The 20032-nt window shown below is 51.3% G+C and overlaps 1 protein-coding gene across 2 annotated transcripts; it reads right to left on the bottom strand.

The window, feature by feature from the left end:
• Nucleotides 1-694: 694 nt before the first annotated feature.
• Tgfb1 (transforming growth factor beta 1) lies at nucleotides 695-19729 on the bottom strand. Of its 2 annotated transcripts, XM_038340473.1 has the most exons (7): nucleotides 18523-19729; nucleotides 14827-14987; nucleotides 12420-12537; nucleotides 9767-9844; nucleotides 9500-9647; nucleotides 1233-1386; nucleotides 695-890 (listed from the first exon to the last, which is right to left on the bottom strand). In XM_038340473.1, exons 1-7 carry the CDS (start codon nucleotides 18875-18877, stop codon nucleotides 732-734), a joined length of 1173 nt encoding a protein of 390 aa, XP_038196401.1. In that variant the 5' UTR covers nucleotides 18878-19729; the 3' UTR covers nucleotides 695-731. The 2 variants fall into 2 exon arrangements, with proteins under 2 accessions (XP_038196401.1, XP_038196400.1); XM_038340472.2 differs by lacking the exon at nucleotides 18523-19729 and having other exon boundaries at nucleotides 14827-18487.
• Nucleotides 19730-20032: the final 303 nt, after the last annotated feature.

Here is a 20032-nt window from a genome sequence, read left to right as displayed (position 1 = left end):
GCTGTCTCTCCCCCAAAAGTTTCTTTGCCCACTGCCACATAGTCGTCGTCGTCACCACCACCAGCACCACCACCACCACCCACTGAATTTTGTTGAGACGCAGTCTGAGAGCCCAGGTCCTCCTGCCTTCCTGGTGCTGGCATTTCAGGTACCACACGCCCCACTTTGAACCAGTAGTTTGTTTGCCGCTAGAGACAGGATCTCACCATAGAGTTTGGCTAGTCTCAAACTCAAAGATTCCCATGCCTCTGCCTCCGGAGTTCTGGGACTCGTCATGTGGACCACCACAACCCGTCGAACCAGCGTTTTTAACACTTCACCCTCATCCCAGGCAACTGCAGGAACTCAAGTTCTCCGGGATTGTCTCAGCGAACGGTCTGAGGTATAAGACACTGTGAACAGCGCCAACCGAACTCGATCCCCGAGTCTAGTTTAATAGAGTTTCCCTCTGGGCGCCGGCATTGCCCACTTGGAACCCTGGGGTTTTTGTTAAGAACTGGAGGCAGCGGCACAGGGTGGTGGGACAATGCGCAGGAGCCTCAGTAAGGAGGGAGACGCAATCGGGCGCCCAATGACACGGAGACCACCAGTCCTCTCTCACCTTTAATGGACACCCCCATTAATGGTGGGCTTAGCAGGGGTGCAGGTGTCCTTAAATACGGCCCCGAGCGCTGCGGGCGGGGCGGGGGGCGGGGCCGGGCCTGCCGGGAGGGGCGGGGCGGGGCGGGACCTCAGCTGCACTTGCAGGAGCGCACAATCATGTTGGACAGCTGCTCCACCTTGGGCTTGCGACCCACGTAGTACACGATGGGCAGCGGCTCCAGCGCCTGTGGCACACAGCACGGTGACGCAGAAGCACCCGGATTGTGCTGGTTGTAGAGGGCAAGAACCTGCGGGCAGGCCAGGGTCATGATCAGGGTCCACAGATTCTCCCCATTAGTATCTCTACATTTCTGTGTCTCTTATCTCTGAGTCTCCTCATCTCTGTCTCTCCCCAACTTCCATCTGTCTCCCTATCTTTCCCAATCTATTTCTATCTGTCTCTCCCATTTTTCTCTTTCCATTGCTTCATCTCTTTGTCTCTCTTATCCGTCATCTGTCCCCATTCCTGCCTTTCCCTATTTCTGTCTGGTTTCTCTTTGACCCTATTCTGCTGACCCACACTGGTCCAATCTCTTTCTCTCCCTACCACTCCAGCCTTTGCTCCATCCTGTATCATGAGCCAGACCCACCTTGCTGTACTGTGTGTCCAGGCTCCAAATGTAGGGACAGGGCCCCAGACAGAAGTTGGCATGGTAGCCCTTGGGCTCATGGATCCACTTCCAGCCCAAGTCCTTCCGAAAGTCAATGTACAGCTGTCGCACACAGCAGTTCTTCTCGGTGGAGCTGTGGGCAGGAGGAATGTAAGTCAAGAGCAGGGACAGGCCGGGCGGTGGTGGTGCATGCCTTTAATCCCAGCACTCAGGAGGCAGAGGCAGGCGGATCTCTGTGAGTTCGAGGCCAGCCTGGTCTACAAGAGCTAGTTCCAGGACAGGCTCCAAAGCTACAGAGAAACTCTGTCTCAAAAAACCAAAAAAGAAAAAAAAAGAAAAAAAAAAAAAAGAAGAGCAGGGAGAGTCACGCTGCCTCTCCAGCCTGTCCATGTGCTGCACCCTAGGCTGCCCTCGGCTCAGCCTCCCCAGGACCCCGGTGATGACAGCAACACAGAGAGCAACCATCCAGGCTGCTGCTGAAGCCCTTCCCAACTTTAATAAACATCGCAGGACTCACAACAGGCACTAAGAAACCCCAAGAGCACGCACATGGGAGGACGTCATAAATCATGTCACATCCACACACAGAGCACAGAAGTGTAAGCCCAGGGCCCCACGTGCGCTGACATATCCTATTTGTACAACCAATGTTTACCGAACCACTACTCTGTGAGGCCATGACGCCGGATGGCACAAACAAACGGACTGCTGCCTTCGGAGGCCACTTGCCACAGCTTGTCACAGCACTCTTCCGTCCCAGACGTGGCTCTGTCCCATTTATAGCAAAGGCCTAAGTTATCACCATGAGTCACCAGGTGCGCCAGATCTGGCTTCCCTCAGTCTCCCCTCACCCACATCATCAGCCACACAGGCTTCCACTCTAGTCCCCAGACACAGGCCTAGCCAGCGTGGGAACACACACTTATAATCCCAGCACTTGAGATAGGTAAGGCAGGATGATGAGAAGTCCATGGTCCTCTTTGGATACATAGCGAATTTGAGGTTAGTGTCAGCTATGTGAGACTGTGTCTCAAAAAGTCAAAACACAATCAGTCCCACCTCAGGGCCTTGGCACGTGCTGTTTGCCGAGCTTGTTCTTGGCAGACATGCCCACTGTTGACTCAGTGATTTGGCTCAGCGTTGACAGGATGCAGCAGAGAAGACCGCCTTGAAAACCTGAGGAACTGAGTGTGATTCGCCAAACCCATATGAACATGGAAGGAGAGAATAGGCTCCATAAAGCGGTCCTCTGCCCTCCTCATGTGCACCATGGTACGTGTGTGCACTCACGTAAAATAATAAAATGTGAAAATAAACCCATGCATGCTGGTGCGTGCCTTTAATCCTACCATAGAGGCAGGAGGGAATCTCTGGAAGTCCTAGGCCAGCTACAGCCACAGGGCAAGACCCTGCCTGAAAACAAACAAATATATAATGACGTGTTTTTCCACCTCAGCTCAACTGTCAATCACCAGGGAGACTTAAATCCTGAAATAGCGCCTGGCATGCAACGGATGTTCAGTGAGTATCACTTACACAAATCAACACAGCACTCTCTCATAGGCCTTGCTCACCACCATCCAGAGTGTCCATCGAAACAATTGTTCAATTCAATCCTGGGGATTTAATGCTATGATTATGACAAGAAAATGTGAATCTCTGTATGGTTTTTGGTGTTGTTTGTTTTGAGATAGGGTTTCTCTGTATAGCCCTGACTGTCACCAGATTCACTCTGAAGACCAGCATGGCCTCAAATTCAGGGATACATCTGCTTCTGCCTCCCAAGTGGTGGGATTAAAGGCATGTTTGCCACCACATCCGACTTTTTCTATATTTTAAAGATTTATGTATTCATTTTTATTAGTGTATGTGTGTGCCTATGTAAGTTTATGTGAACCATGTGTGTATAATTCTCAAGGAGGCCAGAAGAGGGCACCAGGTCCCTGGGAACTGGAGTTATAGATGTTATCCTTTTAAGTGACCGTGTGGGGTGCCAAGAACTGAACCCAGGTCCTCTGGAAGAAGAGCCAGTGCTCTTAACTGCTGAGCAATCTCTCCAGCCCCAAACTGCCCAGATTTGAAGTGGGTCAAAAATCATGATAATGTCAGAAGCTGGAAGATTACGTTACCTCTGTTGCTTCTGTCTACATCTGAAATTTCAACCATAAAACAATCTTAATCAGAATAGGAAAATTAAATAGTTCCAAATTAATCTCTCTCTCCCCCCCCCCCCCAAGACAGGGTTTCTCTGGATAGCCCTTGCTGTCCTGGAACTTACACTGTAGACCAGGCCGGCCTCAAATTTAGAAACCCCTGCCTCGGCCTCCTGAGTGCTGGGGATTAAAGGTATGCACCACAACCATCAGGATTCCCAATATTTCTTTTGTCTGTCTTTTTTTAAGATTTGTTTATTATGTATTCAATGGTCTGCCTGCACGTGTCCCTGCAGACAGAAGTTGGCACCAGATCTTATTACTGGTGGTTATGAGCCACCATATGGTTGCTGGGAATTGAACTCAGGACCTCTGGAAGAGCAGTCAATGCTCTTAACCTCTGAACCATCTCTCCAGCCCCCTTGTTTGTCTTTTTTGAGACAGGTTTTCATGTAGTCAAGACTGGACTACAAGTCCTTTTGTAGCCAAAGCTGACCCTGAACTCCTGATCCTCCTGCCTTTGCCTCTCAAGTGCTGGGATCACAAGTGTGTGCCACCACACTTGGCTTATGATATTCACTCTTTCTGGCCTGGCTTCTAACCTGGCCTCTTCACCAGACTTGTTTTCCTTCCTCTCTCTCTCTCTCTCTCTCTCTCTCTCTCTCTCTCTCCTCTCTCTCTCTCTCTCTCTCTCTCTCTCCTCTCTCCCTCCCTCCCTCCCTCCCTCCCTCCCTCCCTCTTTTTCCCTGAGACGAGATTTCTTCTGTGTAGCCTTGGTTGTCTAGAACTAGTTCTGCAGACCAGGCTGGTGTGTGCCGCCACCACCTGGCTGGAAAGTGTCTCTTAAACTGTGGATGTTCAGCAAATGCTGGGTACATAAGCTGACTAATAAATATTACTACTGTTTTTTGAAAGAGAGACTTTCTATGTAACCCTGGATGTCCTGGAACTCACTATGTACATCAAGCTGGCCTCGAACTCCAGAGACCCACCTGTCTCTGTCTCCTGAGTGCTGGTCAGTCTTTCATTCTTCAGACTGGGTTTTGTGATGTACACCAGGCCAGCCTTGAACTCCTTATAATCCTTCCTTAACCTCCCAAATTCTTGGATTACAGGCAATTACCACATCACTCTGCATGATCCCCAAAAGAGGGAGGATAGTTAAAACAAGATCATATCATGTAGCCTAGGTTGGCTCAGACTTCATGTAGCCCAGGCTGACCAGCAAGAACACTTTACCATCTGTGTAATGGCATGTTATCATGTAAAGATACAGGTATAGTATAATTTAAACTCCATTACAAATAAAACTGCTAGCAGAACATGTATTAAAATGCTGACAGTGGGTTTTTATGCCCAGTAGTGTGATGGCTTTCTGGATTTTCCAAATTCTCAGCAACAGCTGGTGACTGTTTTTAGAATCAGAATAAAATAACTCAAAGAAGGAAAATGCAGGCTTCATGACACCTGAAAAGTAATTCTAAAATGTGGGAAAGGGACTGGGAGATGGCTCCATGGTTAAGCGCAGTGACTGTTATTACAGAGGACCTGGGTTCGATTACCAGCTCCCACTTGGAGGCTCACAACCATCTGTAACTCCAGCTCCAAAGGATGCAGCGCCCTCTTCTGGCCCCTGTGGGCATCATAAATACATGCAGTGAACATACATTCATGCAGACAAAACATCCATGCATGTAAAATAAAGCCATAAAAATAAAATAAATAAGAAATAAAATTTTGCCCAGGCAGTGACAGTGTACAATCCCAGCCCTCAGGAGGTAGAGGCGGGTGGATCTCTGTGAGTTCGAGGCCAACCTGGTCTACGAAGGGAGTTAAGGACAGTCAAGACTACACAGAGCCGGGCGGTGGTGGCACACGCCTTTAATCCCAGCACTTGGGAGGCAGAGGCAGGCGGATCTCTGAGTTCGAGGCCAGCCTGGTCTACAAGAGCTAGTTCCAGGACAGGCTCTAGAAACTACAGGGAAACCCTGTCTCGAAAAACCAAAAAAAAATAAAAATAAAAATAAAAAGACTACACAGAGAAACCCTGTCTCAGAAAACAAAACAAACAAAATCCACTAAAATTTGGCCTACTAAAAAAAGAACATGTACCCTGGGCAGGCATGACTGTGCACATGTATTGAGAAGCAGAAATGCAAGGATCTCTGAAAGTCTGAAGCCAGCCTGGTCCATGCAGGAAGTTTCAAGCCAGACAGGGCTACATAAGGAGACCTTATTTCAAACAATGAAAAATAAAGCATCTGGGGCTGGAGAGATGGCTCGGAGGTTAAGAGCACTGGTTGCTCTTCCAGAGGTCCTGAGTTCAATTCCCAGCAACCACATGGTGGCTCACAACCATCTGTACTGAGATCTGGCGCCCTCCTCTGGCGTGCGGGCATACATCAAGGCAGAATGTTGTATATATAATAAATAAATAAATTTAAAAAAAAAACAAGCTATATGTAAAAAAAAAAAAAGAAAAAAGAAAAATAAAGCATCTGATGATATACATAAGTGTTCCACAGGGACAAATTCCGGGAGGAGACACACAGGTCAATGTGGCTAAAAGGGCAAACCCCAGGACAAGAGCCATGAGCAAACCCCAGGACAAGAGCCACAGAATCCACAGCAACACTGAACACTGAGGTCCCTGTGGACTCAACCTGCGCATTCCTGGTGAACCACGGGTGCTGGGCTGAAGGACAGCAGCTCTCCTGGTGACCATGACACATGGGGATTTCCTGGATGGCAGTCCTAGGCACTGCACAATCCTGTGCCAGTCTGCAGACTGTTACAGTATGAACTGAACACTCGACCAGAAGAAGCCTTTCAGATTGGACAACGTTTTGGCATACGGGATATTTACACAGAATTTATCGAAGTTAAGTACCCTCCTCCTGCAACCCCCATTTATTTTAATGTTATTATTACTCATATTTTATGAGACATGCTCTCTACATGGCATCCTGAAATTTGCCATGTAGACCAGGTTGGCCTCAAACTCAAATGAAGACCCTATCTCTGCCTGCTGAGTGTGGGATTAGAAATATGTGGCACCAAACCTGTCTATTTAAGAACGTTTTTACACATGAGAGTTTTCCTGCACGGATGTGTGTGCACCCCATATGTACAGTGCCCACAGAGGCCAGAAGAAGGAATGAGATTCCCTGGGACTGAAGTTAGGGATCGTTATGAGTCACCATGTGGGTACTGAGAGCTGAATGTGGGTCCTCAAGCTCTTAACTGCTGAGCCAGCTCTCCGGATGCCCTGCCCTTTTCGATGCAGGGTCTAACGTAGTCCAGGCTGCCCCCAGACACACTGGATAACTACCAATGACTTGGAACCCCTGCTTTGCTGCCTCTACTTCCCCAGTGCTATTGTTATAGTTGTGTCCACCATGGCCGGCCAGCTAGATTTCGGACTTCTGAATTATGGATCTTTTCCTTGTTTTTTCGAGTCAGGGTTTCTCTGTGTATCCCTAGTTGTCCAGGAACTTACTCTATAGACCAGGCTGGCCTCGAACTCACAGAGATCCGCCTGCCTCTGCCTCCCGAGTGCTGGGATTAAAGGCGTGCGCCACCACCGCCCGGCTGAATTATGGATTCTTAACAGTTCCCATCCTCACAACTGTGTCAACAGTAGCCAACTTGTGGCTAGTTTCATTCCACCCACTTCCATTCCGCCCCTGTATTCTTTTCATTTGTTTATTTGGCTTTCGTAGAATATTTTAAAATGTTAACCTGAGTCAAAAGTACAAATCAATATGCTCAGTGGCTCTAGCCCTGTCTAGAATCCCCCAGTGAGGGGCTGGGGTGTGGCTCAGTGGCAGAGCCCCTGCCTAGAATCCCCCAGTGAGGGGCTGGGGTGTGGCTCAGTGGTAGAGCCCCTGCCTAGAATCCCCCAGTGAGAGGCTGGGGGTGTGGCTCAGAGGCAGAGTACTTCGCTATCATGTATAAGGTGCCGAGTTCCCTCCTCAGAAACACAAAAGCAGCAACAACAACAATAAAATTCTAGATAAGAATTTAAAAGCAACTTATTAAAAATCAAATACTACTCAAAGTTCACAGTTCCCAAAGGTCCCATACAGTACGTCTCTTTTCCCTTTCTTTTTCTCCCCCCTCCTCTCTCTACCTCTCCTCCTGTCTTCCAGTGCTATTGACTATATAGCCCCCAATTCTTTGTACTGTGTTTGCTGAAGAAACTGACAAGGTTTCTGCCACCTGTATTCTGCTGGGTGCATACCTGTGGTACAGCTTAATGTTCATCTGCCCTCTGTTTCAGAGAAACATGGTAGTGGCAGCTACAGTACCCATCAGAGCATGGTTGTTCTATCTGGCAAACCTTCTTAAATGGCACTGTGTTCTTTTGTACATAAGGGGTTGTCACAGCTGGGGACAGGGCTGGGTGAGTAAAGGGGCTGCTATGTATGAAAACTTGAGTTTTCCAGGGTCCACATAGACATCAGGCATAGCCAGAACAAATGTATATATATTTATCTATATATGTATAAATATGTACATATACATACATATACATATATGTATGTGTGTATATATATATATATATATATATATATGCATATATAGAGAGGGAGGGAGGGAGAGACAGAGAGAGATTTTCATGATTTCCTAGGTTTGCTCTCTAATGTGGGGGAACAGAGCTCGCAGAGCTACCTGTTAATTAATTGTCAAAATTAAATATTATTGATCCGTCAGAACTTCTATCTGTGGCTGTGTGAGGCTGATGGCACAGGTGTTGAAGATGCCGAGGACTGACATGGAGCACAACTGTGGAATCTCAGGCAGGAAACGGCCAGGTCAGCTCATTGCTCTCAACCCTCCCACCCTGGACGTCAAACCTGGAACCAGGAATTCCAAGCCAGAGAATTCAAGCCAGCCTGGGATAAAGACGTGAATCCGAGGCCAGCCTGGAACACACAGCGAAGCCCTGCCTTTAACAGAACAGGAGCAAGATGGCTGGGTGGGTAGAGGCGCTTGCTGCCGATCCCCACCACCTCAGTTCCATCTCGGGGACACATGGTGGAAGGAGAGAACTGAGTCTAAAAGATTGTCCTCTGACCTTCACACAAGTGTCATGTGACACAGATGCCCTTCCACACACACTCACGCATACACACAAAATATAACTAAAAACAACCAATAAAAAGAGCCTGCCAGCTGGGTGGTGGCAGCGCACGTCTTTAATCCCAGCACTCGGGTGGCAGAGGCAGGCGGATCTCTGTGAGTTCGAGGCCAGCCTGGTCCACAAGAGCTAGTTCCAGGACAGGCACCAAACTACAGAGAAACCCAGTCTCAAAAAAAAAAAAAAAAAAAAAAAAGAAAAGAAAAGAAAAGGAAAGACAAAAGGAGGGCCATCTTGAGAGTAATCTGGGCACTCCAGAAGCCCCACTTTCCCACTCTTGAAGATCTTGTCTCCTCAGAGTCCTGAATTTCAATGTCGTATCCCAACACACCAACACCTAAGCCTACATCTCAGAAAGTCCAACCTCCCAACTTCTTCAGGCTGCAACACGACAAGATCAAGGGTGCTGACCCTGAGGAGACTCCCATCCTGGCTTTCCCCGCTTCCAACCTTGGCACTAACATCCCCATACCAGATCCCGCCATTCCGAGCTCACTATTCACCACTCAGCAGTGGCCAACACCAAAGACTACAGTCTGCAGGAGCACAGGAACCCGAAGAAGACCACTTTTGATTGGGAACCCAAAAGCTAGGATCCCAACACTCCTGCTTTCCTGAGGTCAACACTCAACTGCTCTCAACAAACCTTCTTTCTTTAGAATCTCAACAGGGCAGAAATCTTCCTAGCTAGAACTTAAAATCCAACAAGACAACCTTCCAACACAGACTTCTAACTCTTGTGCCAGCCTTCCTGAATTCTCTCAGCCCACCACTCGAGTAAGAAAATACCCCATATTCTAGGACTCTCAGCTGCCTATAGAACCAGGAACTCATCCCCAAGCCCTTCAGGCTAAGAGCACCAGCCAGGCATCAGTGGTGGCATACCAGTCCCACAGACTACGGTCAAGCCCCAGTCCTGCGCAGCCTCAGTGGAAGGCAGACAAGTTCACCTGAAGCAATAGTTGGTATCCAGGGCTCTGCGGTGCCTTGAGCTGTGCAGGTGTTGGGCCCTCTCCAGTGGGGTGGCCATGAGGAGCAGGAAGGGTCGGTTCATGTCGTGAATAGAGGCCAGGTCACCACGACGTTTGGGACTCATCCCTGTTTAGGTTTGGATGTTGGGGTGAAAAACATACACACTCAGAGGGATGCGTGGGTGAGCAAGGATACATGATTTCAACACGCACACTTGCAGAGACTGCACCAGGCATCGGGCTCACCGTTGATTTCCACGTGGAGTACGTTATCTTTGCTGTCACAAGAGCAGTGGGCGCTGAAGCGAAAGCCCTGTATTACGTCTGCGGGAGAGGGAAGGAATCTGAGGTTATGACTCACCCAGCTTGAGGGAGGAGGCCGACTGGCAGGAAGCTGCCAACCCCAGGGGCTCCTTCCTGTTGTCACCCCATGTACTTCACTCTTGCTCCTAGTCTTTGAGTTGCTGGCCCCTTCTCACTCTTATTCGGGGCTCAGCTCAAACGTCAACCCCTATCAGAGGCTCCAAAAGGGACACATCCCTCTCACACTGCCATCCCTTCACTTTCTCCTTGGCAGGCAGAGGCTCTGACATTTCTGATTGACTATTTCTGCCTTTCATTGTTCTCAGTAGAACAACATGCTCAGGGGAGGGAGCCATCCCGACTTCATTTCTTTCGTTTAAAAAGGAAAAAAAGTGTGTGTGTGTGATACATACAGCATACATATTTGGAGATAGAAAATGATAACATGTAGCATGTTTGTGTGTATGGTACGTGCAGAGGCCACAGCTGGGTGTTTGGTGTCCTCAACTGCTTCTTCCTTTACCGCTTTGAGGCAGATCTCTGAGCTTGGGCCTGCTCCTTTGGCTAGGCTAGCTGGCCAGAGTTGTGTGTCTGCCTGGCTCCATACATACACTCCACCCCTAACAGTGCTGGGGTTACAGACATATGCTATGCCTGGTTTCACATGGGTGCGGAGGATTCGAACTCAGGTCCTCATGCTTGCCAAGTGAAAGCTCTTGCCCACTGAACCATCTCCCTGGCCCTCTTTCTCTTTTGAGATAGGGTCTCGTGTAGCCCAGGCTGGCCTCAAATTCTCAAACTCACTATATGGCTAAGAATGACCTTGAACTCCACTCTGGATCCTCTTGACTTCAGCTCCCAAGTGCAGGGTTTAGTAGGCTGTGTGCCACCATGCATGTTGTTGTGGGTCCGTTCTCTTTGTGCTCTGAGAAACCTAATCCTCAGTCATAAACATCCACTGTGACCCAGGGTCAGGAGCAGTTTTGGTAAAGCAGAAGAGTTCACACCTAACGCAGGTGCCGGGTCCTAATCTAAACTCTGCGGAAGGCTCTTGAATCTTTAAACACCTCACTCTTACAGGCCAGAAAGGAAGGCACACAAAAAGGAAGTGACTTGGCCAAGGCCACACAGGGGACCACAGGCAAAGGCACAGTGTAAACCTAAGCTGCCTGCTTTCCAACCCTGCACTGGTAGGGTTTTTTGTTTTGGTTTGGTTGTTGCTTTTTGGGGGTTTTTTGTTTTGTTTTGTTTTTTTCTAAATTGCTCATTTGGCCATTTTTTCCCATTTTATTTATTTATTGTGGAGGGTATGCATGTGCCAGGGTGTGCATGGAGGTCAGAGGTCAGCTTGTAGGCATTGGTTCTCTCCTTCCACCATGTGGGTCCTGGGGATGGAACTCAGACCATTAAGCTTGGCAGCAGACACCTTTACCTGCTGAGCCATCTCACTGGGTCAGGGGAGATGTTTCTTTTCTGTGTAGCCCTGGCTACCCTGAAATGCACTCTGTAGACTGGCCTTGAACTCAGAGATCCTGCCTGCCTCTGCCTCCCACGCTGGGATTAAAAGCAAGCGACGCCACAGCCTGGCTGTGGGAGACGTTTCTTGAGAGGATACGTAAATGATACTAAGCTCCTACTGTATACCGGGCCCTGCTGGATGCTTCAGACTCAGCATCAATGGAGAGAGAAGAGATACTTCTCAACTTTGTCCAACCGTTTTCAAAGCTCTTCCTGGTGCCAGCCTGCTCAATCCCATCATGCATCTGGCTAAAGGACACATCCCATGAGTCTCCCCACAGGCACTCTCATCCAGGAAGCCCTCTCAGGTCCTAAACTTCCCTGGGTTTCTCTGAATCTGAGCTTCCCTCATCTCAGTCCTGCTTCCTCTGTGGAGGGCTCTGCTCTGGCCTTCCTCATCACAGACCAGGACTACCTGCTAGGGTTTTCCTAAGAATTTACTGGCGTCTGGAAAGACCCTGTGGGCCTTGTGATGGCGGGACCCAGGTTATGGCTACACCCCCTACAGCATCCAGCACAGATCACTCACAATAGAAACCTGTGGCACTGACTGAATGGATTTAAGGATGAGAGGGGAAGACAGACGCAAGTACTCTGGATAGACGGGACAAGACGATTCCCTCCTGGACAGATCGACAAGTCAGGCTCTCCTGGCCGAAGAGCCTTGGTACAGGCTACTCTTGTATCTCCTTTTTCTGACTGTTTCTGCTCATCTCACATGCCCCCTCCTCCAGGAAGCCCTCCTTGAACACAGACAGTCAGGACACCTTCTGAGCGCTCATCTCCAGCTCTCCCCCGAGTCACCACCACCTAGCTGAAGTCATTTCTTCTTCAACTACCCAAAGGACCAGGAGTTCGGGTGAGCCGTTTGGGTAGCTGCTGTGTCCCTAGCTTCACTGGCGGAGTCCCAGCCACCACAACCAATCACCGACTCTTGGAGCGAGTGGCGAGAACTGTGGGTACTTTTTAACTAGGGTGCTCTGTGATATCATTATCAGGTGTGTGTGTGTGGCTCGGTGATGCCAAGGCAAGCAATAGGGTGACCCCGCCGAAGGTGGGCCCAGACAAGCCACCTCACCTCCTTGGTTCAGCCACTGTCGGACGACTGTGGTAACATCAAAAGACAACCACTCAGGTGTATCGGTGGGGGACAGCAGTCGGTTACTAAGGTAACGCCAGGAATTGTTGCTGTATTTCTGAATGGAAACAAAGAAAGAGGAGTGGGTAGATGTTGCCATGCCCACAGATACCCTGACAGTAACCCTATCCTGCCTGTCCCCATGAGGTGGCTTCCAGACAATCCCCAGACACTGGCTTTGGTTACATCACACTATGGGCCCCGCAGGTTCCACACTTATAATAGCCCCGAAGAGCAGAAAGCAGATGGGAAAAAACAACAGCTCAAGCTGTGCTCAAGGCACCCTGCGTGAGACACCCCATCCTGTACCCCCAGCCTGCGAATCATAGGCACGTCTTTCCCTTTCTGGGCCTCAGTTTCTTTCATGGTGGAATGCTTAGCCACGGCAGCTGGGATGGCCCACAACGCAAGATGGTTTGGCAGTTTGGACACTGCCTCTGAGAGCAGTAATTTTCTCATTAATTTGTTTATTACTTTATTTATAATTACTATTGTGTGTATGTCCAAAATGGGCTTCCCAACAGTGGATTTTTTTTCTTTTAAAGACCTGGTCTCTCTGTGTAGCCCTAGATGTTCTAGAGTTAACTACGTAGACCAGGCTGGCCTTGAACTCAACAGAGATCCTCCTGCCTCTGCCTCCTGTGTGCTGAGATAAAAGGTGTGCACCGCTACAACCAGGTTTTATTTTTTTTTATTTTTTATTTTTTTGGTTTTTCGAGACATGGTTTCTCTGTGGCTTTGGAGCCTGTCCTGGAACTAGCTCTTGTAGACCAGGCTGGTCTCGAACTCACAGAGATCCGCCTGCCTCTGCCTCCCGAGTGCTGGGATTAAAGGCGTGCGCCACCACCGCCCGGCCACAACCAGGTTTTAAAATGTTATTTTTGGCTAGACAGTGGTGGCACATGCCCTTAATCCCAGCACTCGGGAGGCGGAGGCAGGCAGAGCTCTGAGTTCAAGGCCAGCCTGATCTACAGAATGAGTTCCAGGACAGCCAGGGCTACCCAGAGAAACCCTGTCTCCGGAATAGCGACTCCTAGCGACTCCTAAGAAACCAGAAGAGCATTTGAAACACTTAATTTCTTGGTCTGAACTTGGATGCTTGGGTTCAAGACATCCTCCTGCCTTTGTGTCCCAAGAAGCTGGGACACCAGGTACGACTACACACAGCTCATTAGATGCATTGGTGTTTCGCCTGCATGCATGTTTGTGTGAGGGTGTCAGATCTTAGAGTTACAGATGGCTGAGGGTGGTCATGTAGGTGCTGGGAATTGAACCCAGGTTTCCTGGGAGAGCAGCCAGTGCTCCTAACTGCTGAGCCATCTATCTAGTCCCTAGACCTGAATTTTTGATCCCATTTCCACCTCCCCTGTGCTGGGACTGCAGGTGTGCAGCATCTCACTTGATTTACATAGTGCTGGGGATTGAGCCCGGGCTTCTTGCTTGCTGTGCAAACACTCTACCATCCAACTTACACCCCAGCCCCTCAGTTTAAAGTTTTCAATTTTTTTTTAATTTTATGTGTTATAAGAGTTTTGTCTCCTTGTGTGTATGCATACCTTGTGTGTGACTCCTAGAACTGGAGTTAATGCTTTTGAGTCACCGCATGGGTGCTGCGAACTGAGCCCGGGTCCTCTGCAAAAGCAACAGGTGCTCCCGGCCACTGAGCCATCTCTCCAGCTTCAAGTTTAGTTAAGTGAAATACCACTTTTCCCTTGAGACAAGGTCTCATGTAGTCCAGACCAGCCTCGGACTCCTGATCTCCTGCCTCCATCTTTCAAGAGCTGGGATTCCAAATGTGTGCTCCTAAAGACTCCAACTTCCTTTCCTTCCCTTCCTCACTCTTCATTTTTTTTTTCCTGTGCTGAGGGTAGAACCTAATGCTTTCTTTAGTCATGCTAAGCAATCAGTCTACCACTGAGTCACGTTCCCAGCCCCTCACTAGAGGATTCTAGGCAGGGGCTCTACCACTGAGCCACACCCCCAGCTCTTCACTGGGGGACTCTAGGCAGGGGCTCTACCACTGAGCTACACTCTCAGCCCCTCACTGGGGGATTCTAGGCAGGGGCTCTACCACTGAGCCACACCCCAAATCCCTCACTGATGAATCCTAGACATACAAGCACAGATATCAATCTCCTGGCTCTTTCTGCATTTTTGGAGTTCAGTCCCCAAAATTCAGCTAATAGCATGCAGTCTAAGAGTTTTTAAAAAAAACACCCTAGGACTCAACATTCTATCCTTGTCCTCTATGAATGGCTATGTAGATTCTGTAGCCTTCAAACTGGGCCACCTGGCCACTCCTCGGTACTGATGGCCTGTGCCCCACCTCTCAGGCTCGAACCCTCACCTGGTAGAGTTCCACGTGTTGTTCCACTTTTGACTTTAATCTCTGCAGACGCAGCTCTGCCCGGGAGAGCAGTGGGGGTTCAGGCACTGCTTCACGAATGTCTGACGTATTGAAGAACATATATACACTGTGTGGGATGTCTTTGGTTTTTTCATAGATTGCTAGATGAGAAGAAGGAGAAGACATCAGGTGTATGACAAGGATGGGAGGAACAGGGCTTCTGAGCCATGAACCCTGACCCTGAGAGCCCCAGGTCCACCTGATAACTTTAGTTTTCAACTTTTCATTGTATGCTTTGTACCTGGGTGTTTTGGCTGTGTGTGTGTCTGTCTGTGTACAATGTGCATGCTTGGTGCCTGTGGAGGCCGGAAGAGGATGTAAAATCCCCCAGAACTGAAGCTCACTGACTGTGAGCTGCCATGCGGGCTCTGGCAACCCTCTGGAAGAGCAACCAATGCTCTTCTCCGCTGAGCCATCCCTCCAGCCCCCACTGATCATTTTAGCTGGCTGACTGGGGGGGGGGGTTCTCCTTGTCTGGGTTTGCTTCCTCTCTACTAAGTCCTGCCCATTCCATGAAGCATCACCTGTCAAGCTCCCTTCAAGCATATAGCTGCCAAGGTTGGCCCACCCAGGCTACAGGAGACCTAATGTCTCAAACCCAACAAAACCAAGTTGTGGTGTAAAGGACACAGGTACAGTTTGGGGGATCAGAGAGTCTCCCGGCCACTTCTCAGCTGCTGGCCTCAGGTGCTCATGCACTGAGCCACACCCACAGCTCCTCCCCAGGCAGGTTCTAGGCTAGCAGCTCAGCCGCTGAACCACACCGCTGAACCACAGGACCAGCCCCTTTGTGGTGGGCCCTAGGGACGTGCCTTAGGGCTGGGCCAGTCTCCCGTTAGTCTTTGGAGAAACAGTGGTACCATGAAGTCCTGACGCCCAAACCCAGACTGTCCTAACTGAAGCACTGTGTAACCTGTGGTGATCAAATTCCTCTTTAACTAAAACACCATCCAGTTCCAGGATTACAGGAGCAGATGAGACGGGAGACAAAAGCTAAAGATATGACACACACATCAATAACATGTATGTTAGCCTGTGCAAGTCTGCAACCAGCACGGAGGAAGCCGAGGCAGGAGTATTTTGAGGAAGTATGTACTGAGACCATATTTTCTGTTTTTGTTTTGTTGTTGTTTTTTTCTAAAGGGGTGAGGGAAATACAGCAAATGGCAAGGATATCACTTAAAGCACTTTAACGAGAAAAAGACATTGATACTTTACAACAAGGCAACACTGATACTTTACAACAAGGCAAGACGCAAGCCACCGGGCTCCAGGGACTGATTTTTTGTTTGTTTCTGGAGACAGGATCTCATAGCTTAGGCTATCCTCAAACTCATTATGTATCCAAGGACTTTTTTCTTTTTCTTTTTTCCAAGACAGGGTTTCTCTGTAGCTTTGGTGCCTATCCTGGAACTCTTGTAGACCAGGCTGGCCACAAACTCACATAAATCTGCCTGCCTCTGACTCTCGATTAAAAGCGAGCGCCACCACCGCCAGGCTCCAAGGATAGTCTTGAAGTAATCTACCTCCCTTGTGCTGGGATTACAGTCATGGACCACTATGCCTGGCAGACCGTGATCTGAATCCCTAAACTCCTGTTACTTTCTGGCCAGTGTGATGTTACTATTATCCATGTATCATCTGTGTCAAAAGTTGCTTCCTCCTTTAGCCCAGTTCTGGCACAGTTCACAGTGAAGGGCGTTTCTAGGTAAGAATGACCGAATGATGGGAGCCCCATTCACCAGAGGGCTTCCTAGGCTAGAGGATGTTTGGGTTGGGGACACGAGGGGGTAAGATCCTGAATTCCTGCATCAGCTAGGACAACTGCATTTGGCTTCCTGCTGCGAGGACGGGATGATGTCCCAGACAGCTATTAAGGGCAGAAGACACCTCTTCCTTGTGGCCCTATTCTTGGTTCAGCTGTTACTCAGCAAACCTCAAAGGAAGGGTAGCATCTTAGCTGGGGGTAACAGATAGGGGAGAGGTGGGGGGGGGGCAGGAAGGACTATGGGTGTCACAGAGGGAGGTGGAGTGACATAGAGATGAGTAGGTACGTGGGAGAGAAGACACGGAAATGGGGAGGCAAACTCCCGAAGAGCTATATGCGTATGTGAGGAAATACGGACAGTCTCAGGGGAGAGTGAAGGACTTCTCCACAGAAACGGTTACTTTAAGTAGTGGTCAGGGAGGGGTGTCATTAGGCTGGAGCCACAACTGGGTACAGCAATGTGCAACCCGGAGGGACTACTATCCCCTAAAGCTGCAGGGTCATGCAAGGTGCCTGGGTCCCGGGCGTGGGTGCCGACAGGGCGGGGCCGTGAGTGTCCCCGCCCACTGCTGGGGTGAGGAGGGCGGGAGAAGAACAGCCTACGAAGGGCTGAGGGCGGGATCCGGACCTGCCTCATCTCGCCCCAGGCTCCGCGCGCGATCCCCCCCCCCCCCCGCGCGCCTCCCCCTCCCGGGCACGGGAAGGAAAGGGAAGGGAGGAGGGCTAGGCGGCCGGACGCTGGGTTTTCCCCAGCCTCCCCAGGAGGAACTGGGACTCTAGGGGTACAGCCGGCCAGGATTCAGCTCTATGGGGTCCTCTTACCCTCTCAGGAAGGGCAGGCTCCTCCCCACGCGCGTGGCACCCACGTGGAGCTTTCTCACCCTTACTGACTCGGTTTTCTCTTTTGGGTTTTGCAGACAGGCTCTCCCCCAACTTTTAGCCGCTCCCCTAGGGCTCGACTCCTGGGGCTCAGCCACTCCCTTCCACGCCCAGGCGAGGGGCGCTCACCACTCACGCCTGGATGGCATGGTATCCCTACTCCACCCGCCCGCCCACCTCGCGGGGCCATCTTCCCACGCCAGTCTCCCCTCTTTTATAACTTTTCCAATGACCCGGTATTCTAGATTTCTTGGGGACTCGCTCGCTTCCTCTACTGGACTCCGCCTGCCCGCTCGCGCGCTCTTTTACGTCCCTAAGCAAAACACCCGTGACACCTCCGGGCTCATTTTCCGCACCCTCTCCGCTCCTCTCACTTTAGACTCCTTTCAACAACTTCGCTTCCCTTTTTTAGTTATCACTTGGAACCCCACGATGACTCCACGAATTCCCCCTATCCAGCGTGCGCCTGGCCCCTTCTGGAGATGAGTCTCTACTACTAGAGAGTTTATCTGGCAGTTCTAGGGTCCTCATCCCTTAGTTTTTGTCCTTGAATCTCTTCTCTCGATCTCATGACCCGATCTAGCGTCAGCTTTTCACGCTGCCTCTCTTTTCCCAAATGTTGGGCACCTTCCATTCTCCTGAGCCGGGCTCTACCTTTCTGAAAAGGGAACCCAATGAGCCCTGCGTTTTTAAGCACTGTAAGAAGAAACTTAAAACAACAAAGTCTAAAAAAGATTGTCCCCACGATCTTGCTCCCCTCTAGAAGAGGTCCACTTTTGCTCACTGTCCCTTCCTCTCCGAGACCAGACACCTGGGGTAGAGACTAAGCGCAATCCTCTTTGGGATACCCATACATTCGTTCCCGGAGCCCCCAGGAGTCCCCTTCCTCCAGCCAGTTTCCTCTGCCGGTAATTTCCTCCCAGTGACCCCTGCACTCCGGCGCCCCCTGCGGGCTCCCTCCCGGCTCCCTGGCCCCCCTCCGAGCTCACGGTTGGCGCGATCCACCATTAGCACGCGGGTGACCTCTTTGGCGTAGTAGTCCGCCTCGGGCTCGGGCTCCGGGTCGGCGCTCTCGCCAGCTACCCGGTCGCGGGTGCTGTTGTACAAAGCAAGCACGGCCTCGGGCAGCGGGCCGGGCGGCACCTCCCCCTGGCTCGGGGGACTGGCGAGCCGTAGTTTGGACAGGATCTGACCACGGATGGCTTCGATGCGCTTCCGCTTCACCAGCTCCATGTCGATGGTCTTGCAGGTGGAGAGTCCCGCGGCTGGCCTCCCGGGCGTCAGCACTAGAAGCCACGGGAGCGGGAGCAGAAGCGGCAGTAGCCGCAGCCCCGAGGGCGGCATGGGAGAGGCGGCGCCCCGCGGCAATGCGGAGAGCGCGAACCCCGGGCAAAGGTGGGATGCGGAGGCCCCGCCCCTGCAGGGTTTGGGGGGGGGTCTCCCAAGGAAAGGTAGCAGAGAGTCCTGAGTAATTTGAGGTTGAGGGAGAAAGCAGCAGGAGTCACGGTGAGGCTCTGACACAGGGTGTCTCAGTATGCCACCGGGGGGGGAAAAAAAGATGAACCCTCTCTCTGGGACCAAAAGTGAGTGTTCTTAAATAGGGGAGCTACTGCCAGCAGGTCTGAGGGAGATCAGCCTCCTGGGGGAGAGAGGGTCCTGGGATGCGGGGGACTCAGGAAGCAGGCTGGGGGGAGGGCGGCGTGCAAGGGGTGCGCCCAGGTTTTGGGGTGAAGTCTTCGCGGGAGGCGGGGCTTGCGGCTCTCGAGGGCTGGTCTGGGATAGGGGCGTCTGAGGAACGCCGTGTAGCAAGCAAACGTCCACGACGGTGAACAGGGCGGTCTGGAGTTCCTAGGTTCTGCCTCTGTGGGACAGCGCAGCGCCAAGCGGTCCCCGCGTCTCCGGCTCGCTGTAGCAGCGGAAAAGTCTCAAAACTTTTTTCCTCTTCTCCCAACCAGCTCGTCCCTCCTCCCACTCCTCCTCCCCCTCCTCCCCGCCGTGGTGGCGGCGGCTAGACTCAGATTCTGGGGCCTCGGACGGCTTCTCGCCTGCTCTTTTGCCGGCTCGGGCGGAGGTGGCTTCGCGGACGGCTCAGAGCCGGGGGTGCCCCGAAGGGGCGTCCCCCCTGCCCCGGCCGGGGGCCTCGCTGTCTGGAGGATTCGCGGCGGGAGGAGGAGGGGGACGGCCTGGGGCACGAAGGGCGGCGGCGGCAGGGACCGGCTGGGGCGGCGGGGGTTTTGAAGCCGCCCCGGCCCCACCCAGGAAGCGCGCGCGGGGCGGGGGCAGCCCCAGGAGGAGGGCATGGGGGGGCCCACCGTCTTCATCTAGCGTGGGCGGGCTCCGAGGGGGGTCCCTTCAGCCCTGCGGGAGGAGGCGGGCACCCCGGCCCCGCCCTACCTCCAGGGTGCTGCCTCCTGGCGGCCGAGCTCTACGAAAGCGCCCCGTGGCTTTGGGGGTTGATGAAGGGTCAATGAGAAAATGGGGACTTCGTGAGAAAATAGG

This window comes from Arvicola amphibius, chromosome 8 (genome assembly GCF_903992535.2).
Source record: "Arvicola amphibius chromosome 8, mArvAmp1.2, whole genome shotgun sequence".
Taxonomy (NCBI): Eukaryota; Metazoa; Chordata; class Mammalia; order Rodentia; family Cricetidae; genus Arvicola; species Arvicola amphibius.
Note: the sequence above shows the minus strand (reverse complement) of the source record. Positions and strands in the feature narration are given on the sequence as shown.

Excerpts from the sequence above, each read along its gene's own strand:
- Tgfb1 (XM_038340472.2), bottom strand. The coding sequence starts at position 15,432 with ATGCTTGAAGGGAGCTTGACAGGTGATGCTTCATGGAATGGGCAGGAC. Across the intron at positions 12,538-14,826 it reads AACACGTGGAACTCTACCAG|AAATACAGCAACAATTCCTG; the intron begins GTGAGGGTTCGA and ends GTTTCCATTCAG. Across the intron at positions 9,648-9,766 it reads ACTCCACGTGGAAATCAACG|GGATGAGTCCCAAACGTCGT; the intron begins GTGAGCCCGATG and ends AAACCTAAACAG.